This window comes from Rhinopithecus bieti, unplaced genomic scaffold, assembly GCF_001698545.2.
Source record: "Rhinopithecus bieti isolate Rb0 unplaced genomic scaffold, ASM169854v2 scaffold_5982, whole genome shotgun sequence".
Classification (NCBI taxonomy): Eukaryota; Metazoa; Chordata; class Mammalia; order Primates; family Cercopithecidae; genus Rhinopithecus; species Rhinopithecus bieti.
Genome location: NW_016805132.1, coordinates 1,094,377 through 1,115,730, shown reverse-complemented (window position 1 = coordinate 1,115,730; position 21,354 = coordinate 1,094,377). Strand labels below are relative to the sequence as shown.

At 44.7% G+C, this 21,354-nt stretch overlaps 1 protein-coding gene across 1 annotated transcript; it reads right to left on the bottom strand.

Annotated features, from left to right (window-relative positions):
* Positions 1–277: 277 nt before the first annotated feature.
* Positions 278–18,187, bottom strand: PNLIPRP1 (pancreatic lipase related protein 1). The gene is given in 13 exon segments (XM_017871235.1): positions 278–341; positions 4,193–4,372; positions 5,616–5,712; positions 8,184–8,313; positions 9,225–9,343; positions 11,208–11,327; positions 11,427–11,546; positions 13,022–13,130; positions 14,484–14,618; positions 16,797–16,922; positions 17,406–17,449; positions 17,452–17,559; positions 18,139–18,187. Coding segments are annotated over 13 exon segments (1,401 nt in total).
* Between the last annotated feature and the right edge of the window lie 3,167 nt (positions 18,188–21,354).

The window sequence follows — 21,354 nt, the reverse complement described above, 5'->3', positions numbered from 1 at the left end:
CTCGAACTGAGGCTCTGGAGTTCAGTCCATCGCCATGAGCTCAGGCACGGAGATGACAGTCGACCCAGGCACAGGACCCAGGGAGACTGTGTGACCCAAAGTCAATGGGGAGAAACCCAGGTATGGGGACGTGCTGGGGACATCTGCAAACGTTCCATTCCTTAATGTATCCCCGGGAGGCGGCCGCAGGAGGAGACAGACTCAGAGCATACAGATGCACCAGTGGATTTTATTGGCATGAACGCAGCAGCCACGTAAGCTACGGAGCTTATGCCACCTAGCAGGGCGTGAGGGTGAGCAGCGTGTCTTCGCGCACTGTGTCTTCACTACAGAAGTTGTACCTGGGGAGAAAGGGAAGCTTTGTAAGCGTTTGGGGGTCACCTTAGCAAAAGCCAGGTGTTGCTGGTTTTTTTTTTTCTTAAGGGGTTAAGCCCAAGTCACAGCTGATGAGTGATTCAGGAGGGCACGAGGGGGCCCTAGGACTGGAGCTGCAACCAGCGCCTGCAGTGCTTGCTGCCTGGAGGCTCTAGGACAAGGTCTGCTATGGTTCTGGAGTGTCACACAGGACGGTGGCCTCTGAAGGAAGGGACTCTCACTCCCTTGTCTCCACAGGTGCGTGGCGGCCACCATAGGCTCAGCAGCCTGGCTCACAGAGGGATGCTGTCCTCCAGTTACTCTCGGAAGGGGACAGCGGCCAACACGCCCTGAGCCCTTCTTATCTGCGGCCAATTATGCTGCATAATTCACTTGCGCAAACTTGATCCTCACCACACATGTGTGAGGGGGTCTGATTATTAGTTCTACATTATAGGAGAGGAAACTGAGGCACAGAGGGCTCTCCATTAATCAGCAGAATAACAAAGATGCAAAAACAGGTCCATCTGATGCCAGAGGCTGTGTTTTCAGGATCACACTTCAAGCCTTCCTTGACCTTGTCTTCCAGCTCTGGAGTCGGGGGACCTGGCTTTCCTCCCTGGAGTTCCTCATGACCTTGCCCTCCCATGTTTGAATGCTTTGGGGCTAGTTATCTGAGGATTCTGAGGAAGGATGTAATAACTGGGAAGCTAAAGAAAATCAAGATTTTGGTCCAAGCTCTTCTCAGAATCCCCTCATATTTTTTAATAACTTTATTGGGGTATTAATTCCCACTAAAGAACGTGCCCACTAGGATTCCTTCCAATGACACAGTATCAAAAGAGAAAGGCAGGGCCTGGTGTGGTGGCTCATGCCTGTAATCCCCGCACTTTGGGAGGGCGAGGCAGGTTGATCACTCGAGGCCAGGAGTTTGAGACCAGCCTGGCCAACATGGTGAGACCCCGTCTCTACTAAAAATATAAAAATTAGCCAGGTGTGGTGGTGCATGCCTGTAATCCCAGCTACTCAGGAGTCTGAGGCACAAGAATCTCTTGAACCTGGGAGGTGGAGGTTGCAGTGAGCTGAGATCACCCCACTTGTACTCTAGTCTGGGCAACAGAGCGAGACTCTATTTCAGAAAAAAAAAAGAGAGAGAGAGAAAGGCAGCCCTCTTCATTTGTAGAAGAGGACTCCCTCTCATGACTGTTGAGAGTTCCATGATAAGAACGCAACATCCCATGATGGTAAATGTAAAAAGTCTTATAATTAACACAAAACAATGCAGATGTAAGCAGTTATTATTGTGGGTCTCTCAGGCCTAGCCACCTGTGAGCTTAGACTTCTCTCAGGCCTAACCACCAGTGAGCTCGGAAGCTTTGCCCCATTTCCTCACTTGTGTTCCTTGTCCCCTTCCCACCTTCTCTTCTGTGTTTCATTTTTTCTTCCAAGAAGCCCTAACCTGGCATCAGAGGCCTCCAATCATATTCCCTGCACTTGGGCCCTGTCGCCCCTCATGCACCTGGACCTGTTGCCCTGCCCCTGTGCCTTTCCTCCCTCCTCCTCCCTCCCTCATCCTGAGAGCTGCCCTTCCTTCCATCACAGCCTCCCCGGGGCCCTCTGCTTTCCTCCTTGGCCACTGTCTTTCTGAGCCTCTCCTGGGAGTTATTTATTTGGTCTTTTGACCTTTCCTGTGAACTGTAAGTCTGATTTTTCTCAACAGCTAAACTGTAAGCTCCTTGAGTGTAGGCTCTGTCTTTGCATCCCTTACTATTTGCCAGGCCATACAATAGGTACTTAATAAAGTCATTTGCAAGGGTACATTTACAATAGGTACTTAATAAAGAAAGAGAGGGGGACAGGGAGAAATAAAGAGGGGGAGGGCTACCATTCTCTTTGGATACTGTGTCATTGGAGGGAATCCTAGTCGGCAGGTTCCTTAGTAGGAACTGAAACCCCAATGAGGTTACTAAAAAATATGAGGGGATTCTGAGAAGAGCTTGGACCAAAATCTTGATTTTCTTTAGCTTCTTTATCATTATTATTATTATTATTAAATGTTACTGGCCAGTCTCATAACAGGAAAACTTTTGAGTAATTCAACTAATTCAATGTTTTTATTCACCAAACTAGTTTGAGAGATTTGAAGCTGATTTTGACTTTCCTCTGTTTAAAAACCTGATGTTTTATATCCAGCTGCTCTTAAGAAAGAGTCTCTCTGAGCAGACAGCGAGGGGAGCTGCACTCAGCCACTAGAATGCAGATGACAGCTGATGGGCACAGGGCCTCAGGTGAAGCCTTAAGTACATTCTGTTTGATTTGCGGAAAGTTCAGAAAGCCTCAGCCTTTCCTCAGAAAACCTAGAAGATGCAATGCCCTGGCTGATTTGGCCTCATACGTCTTACCTGTGAGCAAGTCATCTCCTGGGAACACCTCTCATTTTTATTTATTTATTTATTTGTGAGACGGAGTTTCACTCTTGTGGCCCAGGCTGGAGTGCAATGGCACAATCTTGGCTCACTGCAACCTCCGCCTCCCAGGTTCAAGTGATTCTCCTGCCTCAGCCTCCCGAATAGCTGGGATTACAGGCATGTGCCACCACGCCCGGCTAATTTTTGTGTTTTTAGTAGAGACAGGGTTTCTTCATGTTGGTCAGGCTGGTCTCGAACTCCCGACCTCAGGAGATCCACCCACCTCAGCCTCCCAAAGTGCTGGGATTACAGGCGTGAGCCACTGCGCCCGACTGGGAACACCTCTCATTTTTAAGATTCCAGTGATGCCACCATCTGACATGTTTTTAACCACACAGTCCCAGGATTCAGGCCATGGGATGCTTGCTAATGAGGCCCTGGGGAGCTGAATTTTAGAGGCTGAGAATCCTCCGATGGGGTCAGGGAGGAAAGGATTTGGCTGCACCTCCAGCCTGCACAGGGCTCCCCACCAGCCCGGCCCAGTCTCCTCTATACTATGCTCTAGCTTATAAAGCCTCCTGGTTCCACCGACCACCTGGCAGGGCCAACCTCTTTGTTCTCCTTGCCTTGTGGGGATAGGGAGAACCTCACTGGGTCATCCAGTCTGAGGAGATCCAGATGTGGATTCAGCCCCCATTCTACTCTGCCACCCCACCCTCCCCACCTGGGGGAGTGACAATCTTTGGGACCTGACCTCGGTGACTCCACCTAACCCCAAACTTCAAGACCATCGGTGGCTGAGAGCCCAGGATCTCCTTCCCACAAAGCCATGTGTTCTACTGACCAGACCTGGGATCTGAGCTTCAAGACAGTCACTCTGCCCTCTCAGGTCACCACTCCAACTTTTCCTCCAGCTGTCCCTTTTTCCTACCCATGGCCCTGTGCTTATTCAGGCCCAAAGCCAGGGAGACCACAGGTCAGGATCTCACATGTGTTGCAACCCTAGTGCTTTCTTGTCCTATATAAAATTCTCCATCTTTTCCTAAAACCGATTTATTTTCCGTTTTATTATCCTGAAATGTGATTGGTCTTCTCTTCTTTCAAGTATAGCTATTCACTAGCCCATACTTATAAACTTGTACCCTTCAAAAGGATTTCTTGTTCTCTTTCTTATATTTTCTCATTTTACCTTGAAAGTACAGTCTTATCTTCTGTATTCCCACAGGCAGTGCTGAGAACACCTAATAAGGCGCACCCAACAGAAACGTTTTATGCTCTTTGTCAGTTGCTTGTTTGGGGAGAAGGGGCCACAGATGAGTAAATTTTCTTGACTTTTCTTGCTTAACTATGCGTAACTTTCTGGGGTGGGTTTTCATTATAACATGAATCTCTGCAAACATTTTTCAGCACCAGCCAGCAAAGATACATACACTGTCTTCTCTTCTCCCTTTTGCACAGTGATCTTGGCAGCACCCACTTTGGGGAGGGTTGGATTTATCACATTGTTATTCCAAAGAAACTTGACTTTCTCAATTGTTCCAACATCCAGCTTTGCATCAAACTCATAGGAGTGGGTTGAGCCTGGTGTGAGAATCCCCCTTGAAATAGAGAAACATAAACATCCCTGTTCATGGAAATGTGTTCTAATGACCATACAATGCCATGCTGCTGTTTTCTATTCTAGATTAACAAGATTATTTTTCTGAATTAATTTCCAAATGAAGGATGGAGACATGGAAAAGCCAGCAATATGCAAGCACTGTTCAAACTATGGTTTTAAAAACTCAAGTTTTAAAATTGAATGCTTTCTTATAGAAAATGAAACAGAATTCCTGCATATCATTTTATATTTTTTGGAAGAATTATTTGTACAGTAATGAATTAGCCACATGGTATGGCATAATAAGCATGGGTTATTGTACTAATCAAAAAAACAGGATATCTGAAGTAATATTAGATTTACGTTTAAAAAAAAAAAATCTATTACGAGAGAAAGAGGCCAGGCGTGATGGCTCACACCCATAATCCCAGCATTTTGGGAGGCCGAGGTGGGTGGATCACTTGAGGTCAGAAGTTCGAGACCAGCCTGGCCAACATGGCAAAACCCCTCTCTACTAAAAATACAAAAGTCAGCCAGGTATGGTGGCCCATGCCCGTAATCTCAGCTACTTGGGAGACTGAGGCACGAGAATTTCTTGAACCCGGGAGGCGGAGGTTGCAGTGAACCAAGATTGTGCCACTGCACTCCAGCCTGGATGACAGAGCAAGACTCTTTCTTAAAAAAATAAAATAAAAAGAGAGAGAGAGAAAGAATGAAATGCCTAGGTTTATAACAGAAAAGAAAAATTATTAGCAGAAGTCTGCAATTAACTTCAGTCATAAAGTAATATAGTCCTGCGTTGCTTAACAATGGAGATATGTTCTGAGAAATGTGTCCTTAGGTGATTTAATCATTGTGTGGACATCATAGCATGTATTCACACAAACGTAGATGGCACAGCCTACTACATACCTAGGCTGTATGGTACAGCCTATTGCTCCTAGGTTACAAACCTGTACTACATGTTACTGTATTGAGTTCTGTAGATGGTTGGAATACAGTGGTAAGTATTTGTGTATCTAAACACCCAAACATAGAAAAAGTACAGTAAAAATATGGTATTACAAACGTATAGAGCAACTCTTGTGTATGTTGTCCATCAACTAAAATGTTGTTGCATGTTACATGACTGTAATTAAAAACCATTGACATATGAAGAGATGATAAGTGTTCAAATTAAGTGTGTGGTTTGAAGACTGTGTATATCATCAAATGAGACGTAGTATTAAAATGGCAAATTACCTGAAGATATTTACTGGTGAGTGTTTCCCTTATTTCCAAACAAAGCAACTTTGATCTGACCAGTGGCTGTTCTTCCAGACAGTGTGATGGAAACCCCATATCTCCAGCCTGCACAGGAGTTCCATCTCAATTTATTCACATACAAATTAGGTAGCCTACATCCCAGACTTGTCTCCTTCTCTTACTCTGAGGCATCAAAGCATAAGAAATTCTTTTTTAAAAAATTATTATTATTATTATTATTTTGAGATGGAGTCTCACTCTGTAACCCAGGCTGGAGTGCAGTGGTGCAGTCTTGGCTCACTGCAACCTCCACCTCTCAGGTTCAAGTGATTCTCATGCCTCAGCCTCCCTAGTAGCTGGGACTACAGGCACGCACCACCACGCCTGGCTAATTTTTGTATTTTTAGCAGAGACAGAGTTTCACCATGTTGTTGGTCAGGCTGGTCTCCAACTCCTGACCTCAAGTGATCCACCCGTGTCAGCCTCCCAAAGTGCTGGGAATACAGACGTGAGCCACCACGTCCAGCCAAAGTATAAGAAATTCTACTTGTTAATCTACAAATCAAACAAGGCCTTAAGGAGAAGTATGTATTCAGCAATATCCCCCTCTAGAACTGCATTGCCCAGTGAGGAGGTCACTAGCCACATGTGGCTGCTTACATTTAAATCCAAATTAAATACAATTACAAATTTAGTTTCTCAAACTCATTAGCTGTGTTGCAAATGTTAAATTGCCACATGAGGCTAATGGCTACACAGAATATGCCCCTCATTGCAGAAAGTTCTATTGGCCAGCTCTGCCCCAGAATGACAGTAGAGTGAGTTAAGGTGAAGAGAGAGGGAATAGGGGCTTGTCTCCACATTTGGGAAGGTAGCTCGGGAGTGCAGCCTGGCAACCACCTCGAGGGCGGGGACTGTGTTTCATCTTTGCTCCCCAGGACCCTGGGCAGTCTCTAGCACAGAGTAGGTGCATGAGCAGTTGTCACTTAGGCTTCTACCTGAAGTGCTGTCCCAGGGCCTGCATGCACACACACACACAAATACAAATGCATATGCACAAACATATGCATGTGCGTGCACACACACAAATACATCTACACAAACATACGCATGTGTGTGCACACACACAAATACATATACATAAACATGCATGTGTATGTGCACACACACACAAACCTACACACATATAACCACACACATACACATAGACACCCACATACGAATACACACACGTGCACCCACATATACATAAACATACAGACACACATGCATACATATATAAACACATGCATACACATAAAGGTACATGCACACATAAACACACTCACACATGCATGCATACACCCACACATGTGCACAGATGTACATTAATATACACACACACGATTCTTGCCTAACTCCTATTCATCTTTCCTGTATTCAGAGACCTTGTCCCTGACCCTCCTTCTGGTCAGGGCCAGGTTCCCCGTCCCATAATGTCATGGCAACAGCCACCAATCCCATCACGCTTGTAGTTGCTTGCTCAGTTTCTCTCTTCGGCTGGATTATTAATTTCATGAGAGGAGTGTCTTGTTCGTCCCTGCATCCTCAGTGTCTAGCGTAGTCTGTGGCCCATAAATAATTTTTGATTGAGGAATGAATACATGATTTTTGAATGTTTAATTTGTTGTTGAAATATTGGCAAGTATTTCATGCATCACAACATCAGTGGAAGGATTGATTAACCAATGTCTTCTTACAAAAAAATACAGAGTGATATATATGGTGATAGAAATGTTCTGTATCTTGATTTGGAGGTGGTTACACAACTATTCATTTGTCCAAACTCATGGAAGTGTATGTTAAAAAGCGTGCATTTTGCCGAATATAAATTATACCTCAATAACTCTGACTTTAAAAACTACGTAAGATGTGTTATATATTTATATGAATATATAACCTCTGTCTTTACTGGGCCACCTCCTACGGAACTGTCATAGGGCAAGTTGGTACTAAGTGGTCCGAACATGCCCAGTCTCTACCCTGTGTCTTAGTCCATTGTCTTAGTTCATTCAGCTGGTTTTAGAGAGAACCCATCCTTCCCCCTGATTCCCACCTGCACTCCACCAGCAAGGCAGCCCCTGGGCATCAGGGATGCATAGACAGAGGGGAAATCAGAGAATGGAGCTGGGCTTCTTAAGGGACACAGCCCAGCAAAGAGCTGGTACCAATTACATCTTTGCTGAATGAAGAGAAGAACAGGTGTGTCTGATGCGGCCTTAAAAAGGAAAGAAACGATGAACTGTGGAGTGGTACAAATTCAGGGTAGCTGGTCACAAGGATGTGCAAATTGGCCTCGTTCTATTAATTATACTATTTGCTTGCTCTCATTTCATGCCACAGAAATAGAATGGAAGAAATGCGCACTCTTTCTAAATCCTCAGTTGCCTTGTAACTGGGATAGTTTGGGTGAATGTGTCCATTTCTAAGATAATCAAAATGTATGCTCAAATATTTCAGGTTGAAAGCAAGCCCCTCATTTGTAACAGAAACTATATACTTGCTTTACATGGGCAGGTAGTCAAAGTGCAACTTACGAGCGAAATTGCTAGCCTCTCCTGTGTTCAAGAAGATTTTCTGCTGCTCTTCACTTGTCCTGCCAGCAAATTTATCAGCATAGTGACCCATCTGTGGGCATCCTTGATCTGGACAGGGGAAGCACTTGTCCTAATGAGAAGAGATAGATGGGACTGTAAGGAGAATTTGTATTTGTATGATTGATACATCTGAGGGAGCAGACACTCAATTTTCCTACAGCCTAAGCGTTCTCCTTTGTGACAGCAAGGGGGTTGGAGCAGATGATCTCTAAGTTACCTTCATCCGGATCAGGGTTCCCAACTTTTAGGCACAACACATTAGAATTATTTGAGGAGCTTTAAAAAACACTGATGCTCAGGACCTAGGTTAGATCAATTATACCTTCCGTTAAATGGTGAAGTGGTGAATGATAAGCAGCCAACTCTCTGGGACAAAAACCCTGGATTGCAGTGCCTACCAATTTCGGTGGTGTAAATACTCTGACTGTGGCCAATTTCAGGCTACTAACATGATGTCTCTGAATGTGGAGTTGGGAAGGGATATTCACACTGGCTCTCGTGAGCCAGAATAGGCAGTCTCTAGCCTGTCATTCTTCCATCTCTCCCCTTGTTGCCAGTCTGGCATATAGGACTCCAGCATCCATCTTGCTTTCTCTCTGGTGTGAATTATTCTCTATACATTCTGCTACTCTTGCTCTGCCCGTGCCAGAAATGTGCATTCCTGTGTTTTCTAAACTCTATCATTTTTAAGCCAGATTCAGAGGTCGCCTCCTGCAGGAAGCCTCTCTATATCATCGAATTGACTGCTCTTTCTCTCTGATTTCCCAGTTTTCCTCTGCCACATGACTCATCTCATCGAAAATATTAGCCACCTCCTGCCTAAAGTTATTTACGTTTTTTCCTCTTCCACTCCACAGGACCATGAACTCTGAGGGACAATGCAAAACATGTAGTGAAAAGGCATTGCAAATCCCAAACACAGCAGGACAACAGTCCCACAGTGGGGTGATGCCCATTGCTGGAGGCAGGACAATAGCTTACAGACTCAAAGGACTTGTAGGAAGCACAGGGGTATGCAGCAAACCCATCGGGGTCGAGGATGCTTTCCAAGTAATACTTGTAGCTTCTTAGGTGATTGCAAGCCACAAAATCCCGGGTTCCTGGGAAAACAAATAAGGAAGCCTGAACAGGTGGTTGGGGGGCTGAAACAGCTTCTCTGCCTCTCTCTCCAAATGAGATAGTTCCAAAGTAGGACCCTACTTTCAGAAACTTAAGATAAATCCAAAATTCAGCCACTATAATGACAATTAACATATAGAGGGTGCTTTCTGTGTGCCAGGCCACGTTCTGATCACTTTAAATGCCTTGTCCATGTAATCCTCAGCTTCCTAGGAGGTGGGTACTGTACCATTCCTATTTATACATTATCATCTCATCCCTATTTTACAGAAAGAACTACAGAGTATTGGCTCAGATTTACAGTTTAGCTAATAGGTGGGAAAGCTGGTAATTAAACCCATGCCCATCTGGTCTTGAGCCCATCCCTCCAACCTTTGTGCCATCTCATGTCCCAGGCACCATGCTAGAGGTCCTCAAAGACATGACTAGATGTGACATGACCAAGCCAACGTGAGGACATTTCCATGCAGCAATTATACAAATAAAAACAAGGACTGTATAACTTTAGGTGGCTTTGTATGAGCTTCACTCTCATAGTGTCTTGATTTTCCTTGCAACCTTTCTTGGCTCCCTGCAACTCCTGCCAAGTGACAAATGTTACATTACACCTTCTAGACCTGGCCTGAGCTTGCTGGGCCATTACTGATGAAGAGTTTCGGCTGCCCTATGCATGCAAACCCTCACGAGGCTGTGACAGACAAACTGCATATGTCCTCATTTTTAAAAATTATTATTATTATTATTATTATTATTTGAAATGGAGTTTCACTCTTGTTGCCCAGGTTGTGGTGCAATGGCATGGTCTCGGCTCACTGCAACCTTTGCCTCCTGGGTTCAAATGATTCTCCTACCTCAGCCTCTTGAGTAGCTGGGATTGCAGGCATGCACCACCACGCCTGGCTAAGTTTTGTGTTTTTAGTGGAGACGGGGTTTTACCATGTTGGTCAAGCTGGTCTCAAACTCCTGACCTCAAATGATCTGCCTGCCTTGGCCTCCCAAAGTGCTGGGATTATAGGCGTGAGCCATCATGCCTGGTCTGTCCTCATTCTTAATATTTGCTTTGATGGCATCCATATATGCCAAGCCATTTGGATGAAATTCAATAAAAATCTTTACTCATTACATTTGGTCAGACTACTAAGGGTTTTTTCTTGTGTGGTGCCACATGATAAGTCTGGATGAAAACTTCACCTGTCCATTGTCCTTTTGGCCTCATTAGATACAGAGTCAGAGCTATGTCTGCAGGATGCCCTTTCTTCCCAAGTGCGCTAGATCAACAATAAAGAATAACCACGTCCAATAACAGTCTCCCATCTCACCTTCCTTAACTGTGACTGCTCCTCATTCCTACTCAACATAGGTAAGCAATGGCTCTCATTTTGCAAATAGACTTGCTGTGGAAACTACTGGGAATATTCTCATTCTAGCTACTGAAGGGGAGCTGATTACATCATTTTGAACCTTATCACTGATTCCCAAGAGAGAATTTGTAGCAAAAGTCTCTTAGTTACAGTCAGGATGTTTGCTCTCATGCTATTTCCTGGCTCTATCAGGTAACTACCAATTGATTGTTGGAGTCACAGCTTTAAGTGACAGTTTCATAATTCTTTGTTGATTGTACATGCCAGGACATCCACAGCAAAGTTTTAAGGAAGCACAAAAGCAGTAAAGCTGAGATATAACAAATACTATGTAGCTACATTTTTTTCCGAAATAATCCTCAGAAGAGGGAATTGTATATTTTTAAAGACAGTTTCATTTTTATTCTTAAGATTTGCTATACAAAGGTATTGGTCGCTCCAGGAAAGCACACGCCCTGTTCCCCTCACCCCACCACGACTTTACCTGCCCAGATGCCATCTAGATCCACAATCTGAGACAGGGCATTCTTCTTGCATCCCGGCATGTTCTCTCCTCCGTTAGGGAAGAAGTCAAGATGACCCATCTGTTGATTCGTTCCAAAACCTGAAATGTTTAGAAGAGCAATGAGCTTTCTGTCATGCAGGACTTTCATGCTTAAAACACAGTCATGCATGCTCACAGCTAGAGCATCGTGGGCCTCACCCAAGAATGGGATCAGGGGAGCTGCATCCGTGTGAATCACATCAACAAAGTCAGCATCAGAGGGATCTAGTCGCACCTCTTCAGGAGTACCTTCAAAACTTGCTTCTACAGGATCCAACCCTAAAAGAGATGATCAGCACTGCAGAACAATAGACCTGACTGTAGATGTCAGCAGCACCAAGGTGTACAGCTGCCCAGGCTATGCACTGCCCAAAGCAAGGGGTACCATGCCCCGGAGTTGTGCAGTGCCATGACCTTGGGTGCTAAATATGAGGACATAGAGTCTGTGGTTCATTACAAAGGGGTTCCCAGTAGCATGGATGGAGGAGGGCAGATGAGCAAAGAAATTTAGATTTTGTTTAAGCAAGGATTTTTTACACACCAGAGTTTCCCATTTCCTTGTGTATCTTTCTTCTTCAACATCCTTTCTCTCCTCAAGTTTGTAGAAAGAAAGGGGTGAAGCAATGTGGTATCATAGTTAAGAACACAGGTTCTGGGTCTAGGTTGCCTGGCTCCAAATTCCTACTCAGCTGCTTTTGGGACAAGATGCATGACCTTGAGCATGTCAGGTTCTTCATTTTACAAAATGGAGTGATAATGGCATCTGTTTGATATGGTTGTTATGGATTAAATGAGTTGCTATGCAGCACTTAGCACAATGCCTGGTGTATACTCATGGGTGTATATGTAAGATATTAATAATTATTATTTTGACAATTTTTCTTCTTAGCAGGGATCTTGGATTTGTTAATAGTTTTTGAAGGCTTGGTTAGAGCAGCTGATAAAATAGGAACATGAATGTAGTTGCCAGCTGAAAATAAAAGAGAGATTTCTTATAAAGAGTTGCTTGAGCCAAACATTAGCAAAACTAGGTCTGGATCTCGGATCTCCCACTGACGAGTTGTGTGGCTTTGGGCAAGTTATTTGCATCCCTGAGCCTTTTCTTCAGTTCTGAGAATAAAATTTATATAAAAAATATAAATTTTTGTGCAGTATTTGGGATAAGCAGGCACTTAATCTATGCTTACTATAATAATTATAATAACATTATTATTATGATTACCATCATATTATGTAGATATATCTTGTTGCTGTTATAATTCAAATGCTTTGATTGGGTTAAAAGAATGCTTTTGGCCATAATGGCGACTGGGCTTCTTCTACCAGTAGAAGCAGTGGGAAACAATTTTTAGATTCTATTCTGCCCTTAATTTCAAAGAGAAGGGAGAAAGACTTGGCAATAGAGACCCTCCTTGATGATGTTTCGCTTATGTTGATACTAGTCTCACTCTGCGTTTTCCTGGGTGCCCAGTCCTGCTGAGAAAGCAACACCACCAGAAAACTGGGACTTGGAAAGGAGGCGCTAGGACAGAGGTGGAAGAAGCAAGAGGAACAAAATCACCCTTCCCTTGCCATGAAGGTGGCACATGAGCTTTTTGGGGGGCTCCCTAAAATGTTCTGCGTAGGCTCCAAGCAGCTGTATCACAGCCAGGGGGGCAGTCTCCTTCAGGGGAGCTCTGAACTGGGCTGTATTCTTGAGACCTCATTCTGGGGTTTCTGGGGACAAAACTGGGGCCCTGCCCCTGGGGCCTTACCTGTAATCCTGCTCAGGCCTGGAGTCTTGCTCCCTGCCTCTCCAGCCACGTGGGCTCCCAGGCTGTGGCCGATGAGGTGAACTTTGGAAGGCGGATAGCTGTACTCTGTCTGGAGTGGGGCGATTGTATTTTCAGGACATTTTTTTTTTTTTTGCTGTAGTTTTCTAAAATGCCAGCCTGATGGATATTACTCCTCTGCTGAAAAATTTCCATGCCTCTCATTGCCTTCAGGATCAAGCTCAAACTCATTTTGAAGGCCTCAGAGGTTTCCTAACTCATCATCTATTTTTCTAGACTCTTCAGCCAAACCCTTTGTTGAACTTTCAGACCCCCAAATACATCATAGCCTCTCACCTCTGGGCCTGGTTGGTTCTTCTCTTTCTGTTGTTGCCTATCCCCCAAGCACTTGCCAGCTAACATCAACAGACTAGCCTTCAGCTCTCAATTTAGACGTCTCTTCCTTGGGAGACCTCCTTAATCCCTTTCCCTGCCCTGTCATTGTGGATTAGCTGCCTTCTATGTGTTCCTGCAAAGCTCCTACCCTCCCCATCAGAACCCACTAATAGATCACACTCTACTGGCATTGCAAGTTTTCACTGCAAGCTCCTTGATGGTCTGGGACCTCATGTGTCTTTTTAACTTCCTCACACACTCCTGACATTGTGCTCCAAAAAAACTGGTGATCGAGCAAATCAAATAGAGATATGAGGTATTTACACGTGTTGCTCTCAGAGACGTTCACCCAAAGGCACTTCATTTATTGGTCTCCCATACTTCTTGTACAAATACCATGGGTTTTGATTTCTGTAGGAGTGGAGAAGTTGGTTATTTTGTAGACCCTTTAGCTATAAGAGAAATGGCTCTGGTCATTACCTAGTACAGAAAATAGTCACAAAGGATTAGAAACTTAAAGAATTAAAGACTGAAAGAGTTAGCTAAAATGAAACAGTGTAGGAAGAAATAAGTGAAATGATTGTGGCAGAAGGAATTCCCCAACATCAATAGCACCCACACCACCAGGCCAGTAGAGTTGACACATGCCAATTGCACGTACTGTCCGTTGGCTCTCTGTGGCTCTCTCTGGCCATGCCATGTTTCACCCCAAACAGAGCCCACCTGGTGTTGTGGGTGAATTCTGAAGCTAGATGATCTGGATCAAAAGGCACCTCTTCTATTCATTTGCTTTATGACTTTGGGAGCAAACTAGTTAAACTTTCTGGGCCTCAGTTTCTTTATCTGTAAATTGAAGATGATTTAAAAACAAAAAACACTTTCTAAGTGTTAGCAATTCTCATTTTTGCTTCCACTGGCATGTCATTATGAAGGCAAAATTCAGAGTTTTAGAAGTAAGATCTGGATATCAATTTTTTCTCCTTCTTTAATCCATAACTCTCAGCTGCATCTCTACCAGAGACCAGCAGGCACTACTTCCCTCCTCACATAGTCCAGCCAGCTGACTTACCGAGAGGATGTCGAGCATCTGGGCCACCTGGGCACCCACCACTCGCGCATTGTTGGCGGCCTGTGTGTAGGTGGTTTGGGAGCCCTTCTTCCAGTCCACGCAGATGCAATTCACCTCCTCCACCTTGAACAGGTTCTGGTATTGGGGAGATAGCGGGGTTGGGGAGATCATGGGAGCAGGGGAAACCTTATCCAGCCAGGGCTCAGAAATGGTCACTTCTCTCTTCTCCCAGCTAGGGCATGAGATAAACTAGACTCTATTAGGGAATCCTGTTGGTAATTAAGAGTTATCCTTCAGGGCGAATGCTATGAGAAAGGCAAACTGATTTCCCCTCCAGCTTGCAGATTAATTGGAAGCTGGCCACACTCTGGTTTCCTTCAACCAAATTCAGTAAGGTTGATTAGGAAGGGAACAACAATTGCATCATGAAAAGAGTCCTGTTTTGAAAAAGGTGTAGGTGCAATCTCCAGTGGCCAGTGTCAAAATGACCTTGCGGATTTGACTATGAGGCGTCCTTTCAGGCTCTTGGCAATGCCGCAGCCTGCTGGGCGTTTACAGAGCTGGAAAGTGAGAGAGAAGCTTCACTATTTTTATAGTCATGATGACACAGTACTACATGGAGAAGACACATGTAGATATTTGAAAAATAGAACTGTACTGATTTAAAAGAGATTGAAGAATTCTGGAAGGAAAATGTCTTCCTGGATATCGAAGGAGCTGACGTATCTTTAGGAGTTCTGCCAGGCACTACATATTACCAGCTTGAATTTAAAAGGGTACTATAAATTTAAAATCTACTTGGAATCATTCCACATATAGTATACTAATATGTGTGATCACTTGCGCAGAGATAGTGGGAGTTTTCTCCTCAGGACTTTTCTTTTTCGAGACAGTCTCACTCTGTCACCCAGGCTGGAGTGTAGTGGCGCGATCTCAGCTCACTGCAACCTCCGCATCCTAGTTTAAGCGATTCTCTTGCCTCAGCCTCCTGAGTAACTAGGACTACAGGCACCTGTGACCACACCTGGCTAATGTTTGTATTTTTAGTAGAGACAGCGTTTCACCATGTTGGTCAGGTTGGTCTCAAACTCCTGACCTCAGGTGATCCACCCACCTCAGCCTCTCAAAGTGCTGGGATTACAGGCATGAGCCATGGTGCCGGGCCAGGACTTTCATTTTCAAGCTATCCTGAGGAATCTTTCACAAGCCTGGAAAATTTGGAGCATAAACTGCATCAATAAGATGCTTATTAATGATAGGACAGGAAAGCTGCCAAGAGTGAAATGCCTGCTAAACCAAGGCCAAGTGCAGAATGACTTTAATTTTCTGGGTTTGTAATTTTTCCTTTTGACATTACCGGTTGGTGTTATTAATGTATGTGTGGAAGGCAGGCTCCTGGGGTAAATTCTTAGATGACAGAAAAATCGATTGAACCAATCTCCACATAAAGAGAAAGGATGATGGTATATTGTGGTATATCGCACGCACGTGTGTGTGTGTTTGTGTGCATATGCACAAGTTGCACACATGTCTGTGTGTGTGTGCGCACATGTGTGTATTCTTCTGTTGCTCTCCTTCTGACCTATATTACATGTAGGTGGCACTTTCTACTCTGTCATTGTAGTAGCTCAATTTTAGTTTTCTGTTTTTCTTTTCTTTTCTCTTTTCTTTTCTTTTTTTTTTTTTTTTGAGATGGAGTCTTGCTCTGTTGCCCAGGCTGGAGTGTAGTGGCGCAATATTGGCTCACTGCAACCTTTGCCTCCTGGGTTCAAGCGATTTTCCTGCCTCAGCCTCCCAAGTAGCTGGGACTACAGGCACCTGCCACCACGCCAGGCTGATTTTTGTATTATTACTACAGATAGGGTTTCACCATGTTCACCAGGCTGGTCTCGAACTCCTGACCTCAGGTGATCCACCCACCTCGGCCTCCCAAAGTGCTGAGATCAATTAAATGGTCAGAGAAACACATGTCAGCCTCTCAGGGATATGGGAAAGATTTGAACCAAAAAAGCCCTATAGTCCCTTGTTTATGGGATACAAAGTACTCTCACTAAAAATGGAAGCAGAAAACATCGGGCCTTGGTTTAACCAGAAATTAGATAGTAGGAGTATTTTTCTAATAGCGAATGTGGTTGCTTCAGGGTGCAGATGTGCAGAAACATGGAAAGGCATTTTAATTTTTGTGAAGAGAAGCATTTTAATTGCATAAAGTTACCTAATATGTAAAGTTTTCTTGAGTGCATAAAGTGAGGCAGAGATGTCAGCAGGAAGTGTTGGCCTCAGCTGGCCACAGGGATCAGAGCCGGCTCCTACCTTGCACATGTCTATCAGCCAGCGCTCATCTCCTTTGTCTATGAAGCCGTGGATGATGAATCGGGTCTTTCTGTCTGTTTGAAAATTTGATGCCTCAATTGTTGATGGATCAGAGGGGAGGAGAATCTGTGACAAATGCAGAAGTGCTGCATGTTTTCGCAGCCCAGCCTCACAGGCCTGTTTTTCTCCTTCCTCATCTCCACCTGTCCCAATGCATCTACTTTTCAAAGCTCAGCAAAAAGCCACCTCTTCCATGAAGCCCACCCCGATCTCCCTTTTCCTGCCCCATCTCTCCAGGTGAGTAATCACTGCTTCTACTAGGCCTGGATTGTGGTTTGAGTTCTTACCTTCCCTGTGGTTCTTGTTAGACAGTAAGCTGTTTGTTCCAGACCAGAATCACACAGCAGCTAGAGGTTCTGCAAATGTGAACCATTCATTCATTCAAACCAACATTACTCAGGACCTGCTCTGTCTAGGTCTAGCCAGGTCTGGGGGGCAGCTTGAGGGATGGGGTGGGGCATGGTGGAGGAAGGGGGCACAGAGATAAGGTGCAGGGTGGGCATAGCCCCGTGCCCAGTTACAGTGACATTAACATGACAGAGGTCTCACTTGAAAGTTGTTTGGGTTTTCATTGGTGTACAGCAGGAAGCGGTGCCGATCTTCTCAGCGGTCCAGGGGAGAATTTTTAGGGGCCTGATTGCTGTCCCGCCCCAGGGCTCAGTGTCAGAAAAGCACCCGAGGTCCTCATAGCAAACTTCTTTTCCTGCAGAGAAAGGAATCTGCTTAAGGATTTGCTCTCGAGGTGTACTCTGGGGTGTCACTGCTGTTCGGGCCTGGTCACTCTTCTGTTTAGGGACAGTCTGAAGACAATGGATGAAACTACTTCAACCCCTCCCACTCTCTTCTTGACCCCAGTGCCCACCTACTGGCCTGGTAGCAGTGCCATTGAATCCCACAGGGACACCACTGGTACCTTTGTTTAGAACTACCATCAAAACTGGAAAGTTCTAAGTCCCATTCCTAGCTCTTCTGATACATTTATTTGACTAATGTGATAATGGGCATTGATAAGTCAATATGTTAACTCAGGCAGATGTTTCATGCTTTACTTAGAAATGTCTGGCCTTGGGCACCCCGAGAATGAAGGTAGGCCACTGGGGGGATCCCCAGAAACAGGTCTCACCTAAACTGCCCAGCCTACTCTCCCAGGCAGAGTGCCAGCCCACCTCTTCTCTCTGGTACCCTGGAGCTGCTGGGAGCCCTGCCAGTTAAAGCTTTCTCTGGCCAGGGCTGAGAGCTTAAGTTTAAGCCCTTCCTGCAGGGCAGGAGTGGTGTTTCTTACCTTTGGCTGCTCCCAGCAGGAAAAGTGTGATTGTCCAGAAGATCAGCATCTACAATACATTCAAACATAACTCAGTTTCACCAGGCATTGCCAGAGCAGTGAGCACTGACGCCCTTGACTTCAGTACTGTTTGCCTCACCTGTACGTCACAGCAGGGGGAAGGAGTGGCAAAGGTGGCTTACCCTGTCTAATGTTCCAGATGTTCTCTCCCACCGGATCGAATATCCAGGCCTTTGTAAAAATATATATTCCAGCCTTATCATTTAGACACTACTTCAAGAAAACAGCAGGTGATGATAACCCATGCTGTGTGCGCTTAATACTTTAATCTGCCCGAATACACAAAACAAGATTAATAATAGCTGTCAAGTCTTCCCACAAGTCTGGAAAGATGACAGAATGCTTGGTTAAAACAGGGAGTAAGGTCACCAACCTTTCACCTATGTAACTATGCATGTACTTGTGAGCTGAATGGGCCCCCACTTTTCAATGTTCTATTTCATCACCAAATAGTTTACAAGTCTCAATAGGGACACAGCAGCAAACCCTAAAAATAGAGGATAGTATTTCTCACTTAGAATAGATGAAAATACCCGCAAATAGTTGAGAGTAAAGAGAAATCTCTGATTAAGAAAACCTCTTCTCTCTCTCTGTCTGTCTCTCTCTCTCTCAATTTTCCTCTCTCTCAAAGACTAGAAATACTGGGCATCTGAGATTTGGAGAAAAATTCAACAGCCCCCACAGTAGCCTCTGACCACAATCATCTCATTAACTGCCTATTCCAGTTATCTATTGCTATGCAATGAACCAATCCAAAAGACAACACCTTAAAACAATAGCAATGATTGCATTATGCCACTATCATCTCAATAGTTGGGTTCAGGAGCCCCCAGAGGCCCGTGTCATGTCTGTTGAGTTTCCCCAGGTCCTCTGAAGGTTGCACACCTGCAGATAATTCTTGGCCCCTGTAAGGCCGTCATGATATAGCCAGAGATCTATGCATCTGTGAGCAGCCCAGCCAGTTCACACAGCAAGGCAGATAAGCCCTCACAAGGCAAACACCATGAGTGCCTCCCCTTGCCAAGTTAAATATGCCTTAGTATAAAAGTTCTCAATCTTGAATAACCAAAACGCAAGGGTGCGGGCCTAAGGGCCTTCCTCTTAAGAAAATGAAAAGGAATCCTGGAATCATAAAGAATAGCTGCCAACTGTTATGAAGTCTTGCCAAGTACAGTCAGAATTCCACGTACCTTACATGTATTACCTAATTAGTCTTAAAACAACCCCACAAGCCTCTCTTTATAAATGTGGGAACTGAGGCACAGAGAGATAAGTAAATTGCCTAAAAAGTCACACGACTAATGAGTGATGAGGTAAGATTTGAATTCAGGCTGTACAGAGTGAAATAAGGAGTGTTGAATATTCAGTTGTGCTGAGCTAGTAATCAGCAAGCTTCAGTGGATGTCAACCATGTAGAACAAGAGGGATACAAAGAATGAGTCAAAAGAGAAAATGTGAAAACCCTTTTGGCCCCTGACCTGTTTCCTCCCCACTTCCAGGCTTCCCCAGGATGGAAAAACAGGCTAGACTTGATGATGGATTGGGAAGGTGATTACAGTTCTTCATCCCTTCCTCCTGTACACATACCCTTTGCAATATGATGTTGCAGCTACTTCCATCAAGAACTGGAGTTTATTTCTCCACCTCTTGAATCTGAGCTAGACGTGGTATGACTTGATTTGGTCATTAAGTGAGGTAACAGCAACATCTTTGAACAACTCAAAGCCAGTTGGCCCCCAAGTATGTAAAGGACCCAGCCAAGATTAATGGCACTGCCTATTCAACCCACTGTAACCACAGATGCATGAGTAAATCCAGCCAAGACCAGAAGAACCTCCCAGCAAACTCATATTTCTGATAAATGCTTACTGCTTTAAGCCACTGAATTGGGGATAGTTTGTTATGCAGCAGTAGCTAACCAATATAGGAACCTAAGCCATACCTGGTATTCAGAGACAGCAGCACCTGTTGCACTCAATGTTACTATTCTTCAGCACACAGCATCAGGTTTGAGCGTACCCTTTCCCAAGACAATGAGGAAACTCCCTGCATCAGTCAATATACACTGTGCTCCAATGTACTGGCTCCTGTTTAAATGCTCTGGGGGATTTAAATAGACTAAGCCTCTAGCAAGGCTGAGGTTTAAGCTGCTTCTCCTTCAGAGACTGTCAGAACAATTTATTCATTCCACACCAGTTGGAAACATTTCTGGGTGAAGCTTTGAAACAACAATAACAACTGGAATTATTTATTTATTTATTTATTTATTTTGAGAGGGAGTCTCGCTCTCTCACCCAGGCTGGAGTGCAGTGGCGTGATCTCGGCTCACTGCAAGCTCCGCCTCCTGGGCTTACACCATTCTCCTGCCTCAGCCTCCCTAGTAGCTGGGACTACAGGCGCCTGCCACCACACCCAGCTAATTATTTTTGTTTTTAGTAGAGATGGGGTTTCACCGTGTTAGCCAGGATGGTCTCGATCTCCTGACCTCGTGATCTGCCCACCTCAGCCTCCCAAAGTGTTGGGATTACAGGTGTGAGCCACCGTGCCCATCCCTTTTTTTTGAGACGGAGTCTTGCTGCTCTGTCACCTAGGCTGGAGTGCAGTGGCATGATCTCGGCTCACTGCAAGCTCCACCTCCTGGGTTCAGGCCATTCTCCTGCCTCAGCCTCCCGAGTAGCTGGGACTACAGGCGCCTGCCACCACGCCCGGGTAATTTTTTTGTATTTTTAGTAGAGACGGGGTTTCACCATGTTAGCCAAGATGGTCTCGATCTTCTGACCTCGTGATCCACCCACCTTGGCCTCCCAAAGTGCTGGGATTACAGGCGTGAGCCACTGTGCCTGGCCAACAACTGGAGTATTTTGAATGAACTTTTATATCTCAGTCAGTTTCAGGATCACAAGTAAGGATTCATAGACTAGAAATCTGTGCATGTCTTTTTGAAACCATGACTTCATTTCCACCAGACAGCTCTCAGGTCTTCAAGATGTATGACTCACTGAAGGTCAGGAAAATAAAGAGTGAAGTCATCAGCTATTATCTGTTATATATGCATGTATAGATGGAACCCAAATATCTGCTTTCCTTCAGGCAATCAGTTCTGTCCTTGTTTGCTCCTTCAATTTTAATTCTGGGAGAATGATACAGTTGGGTTCA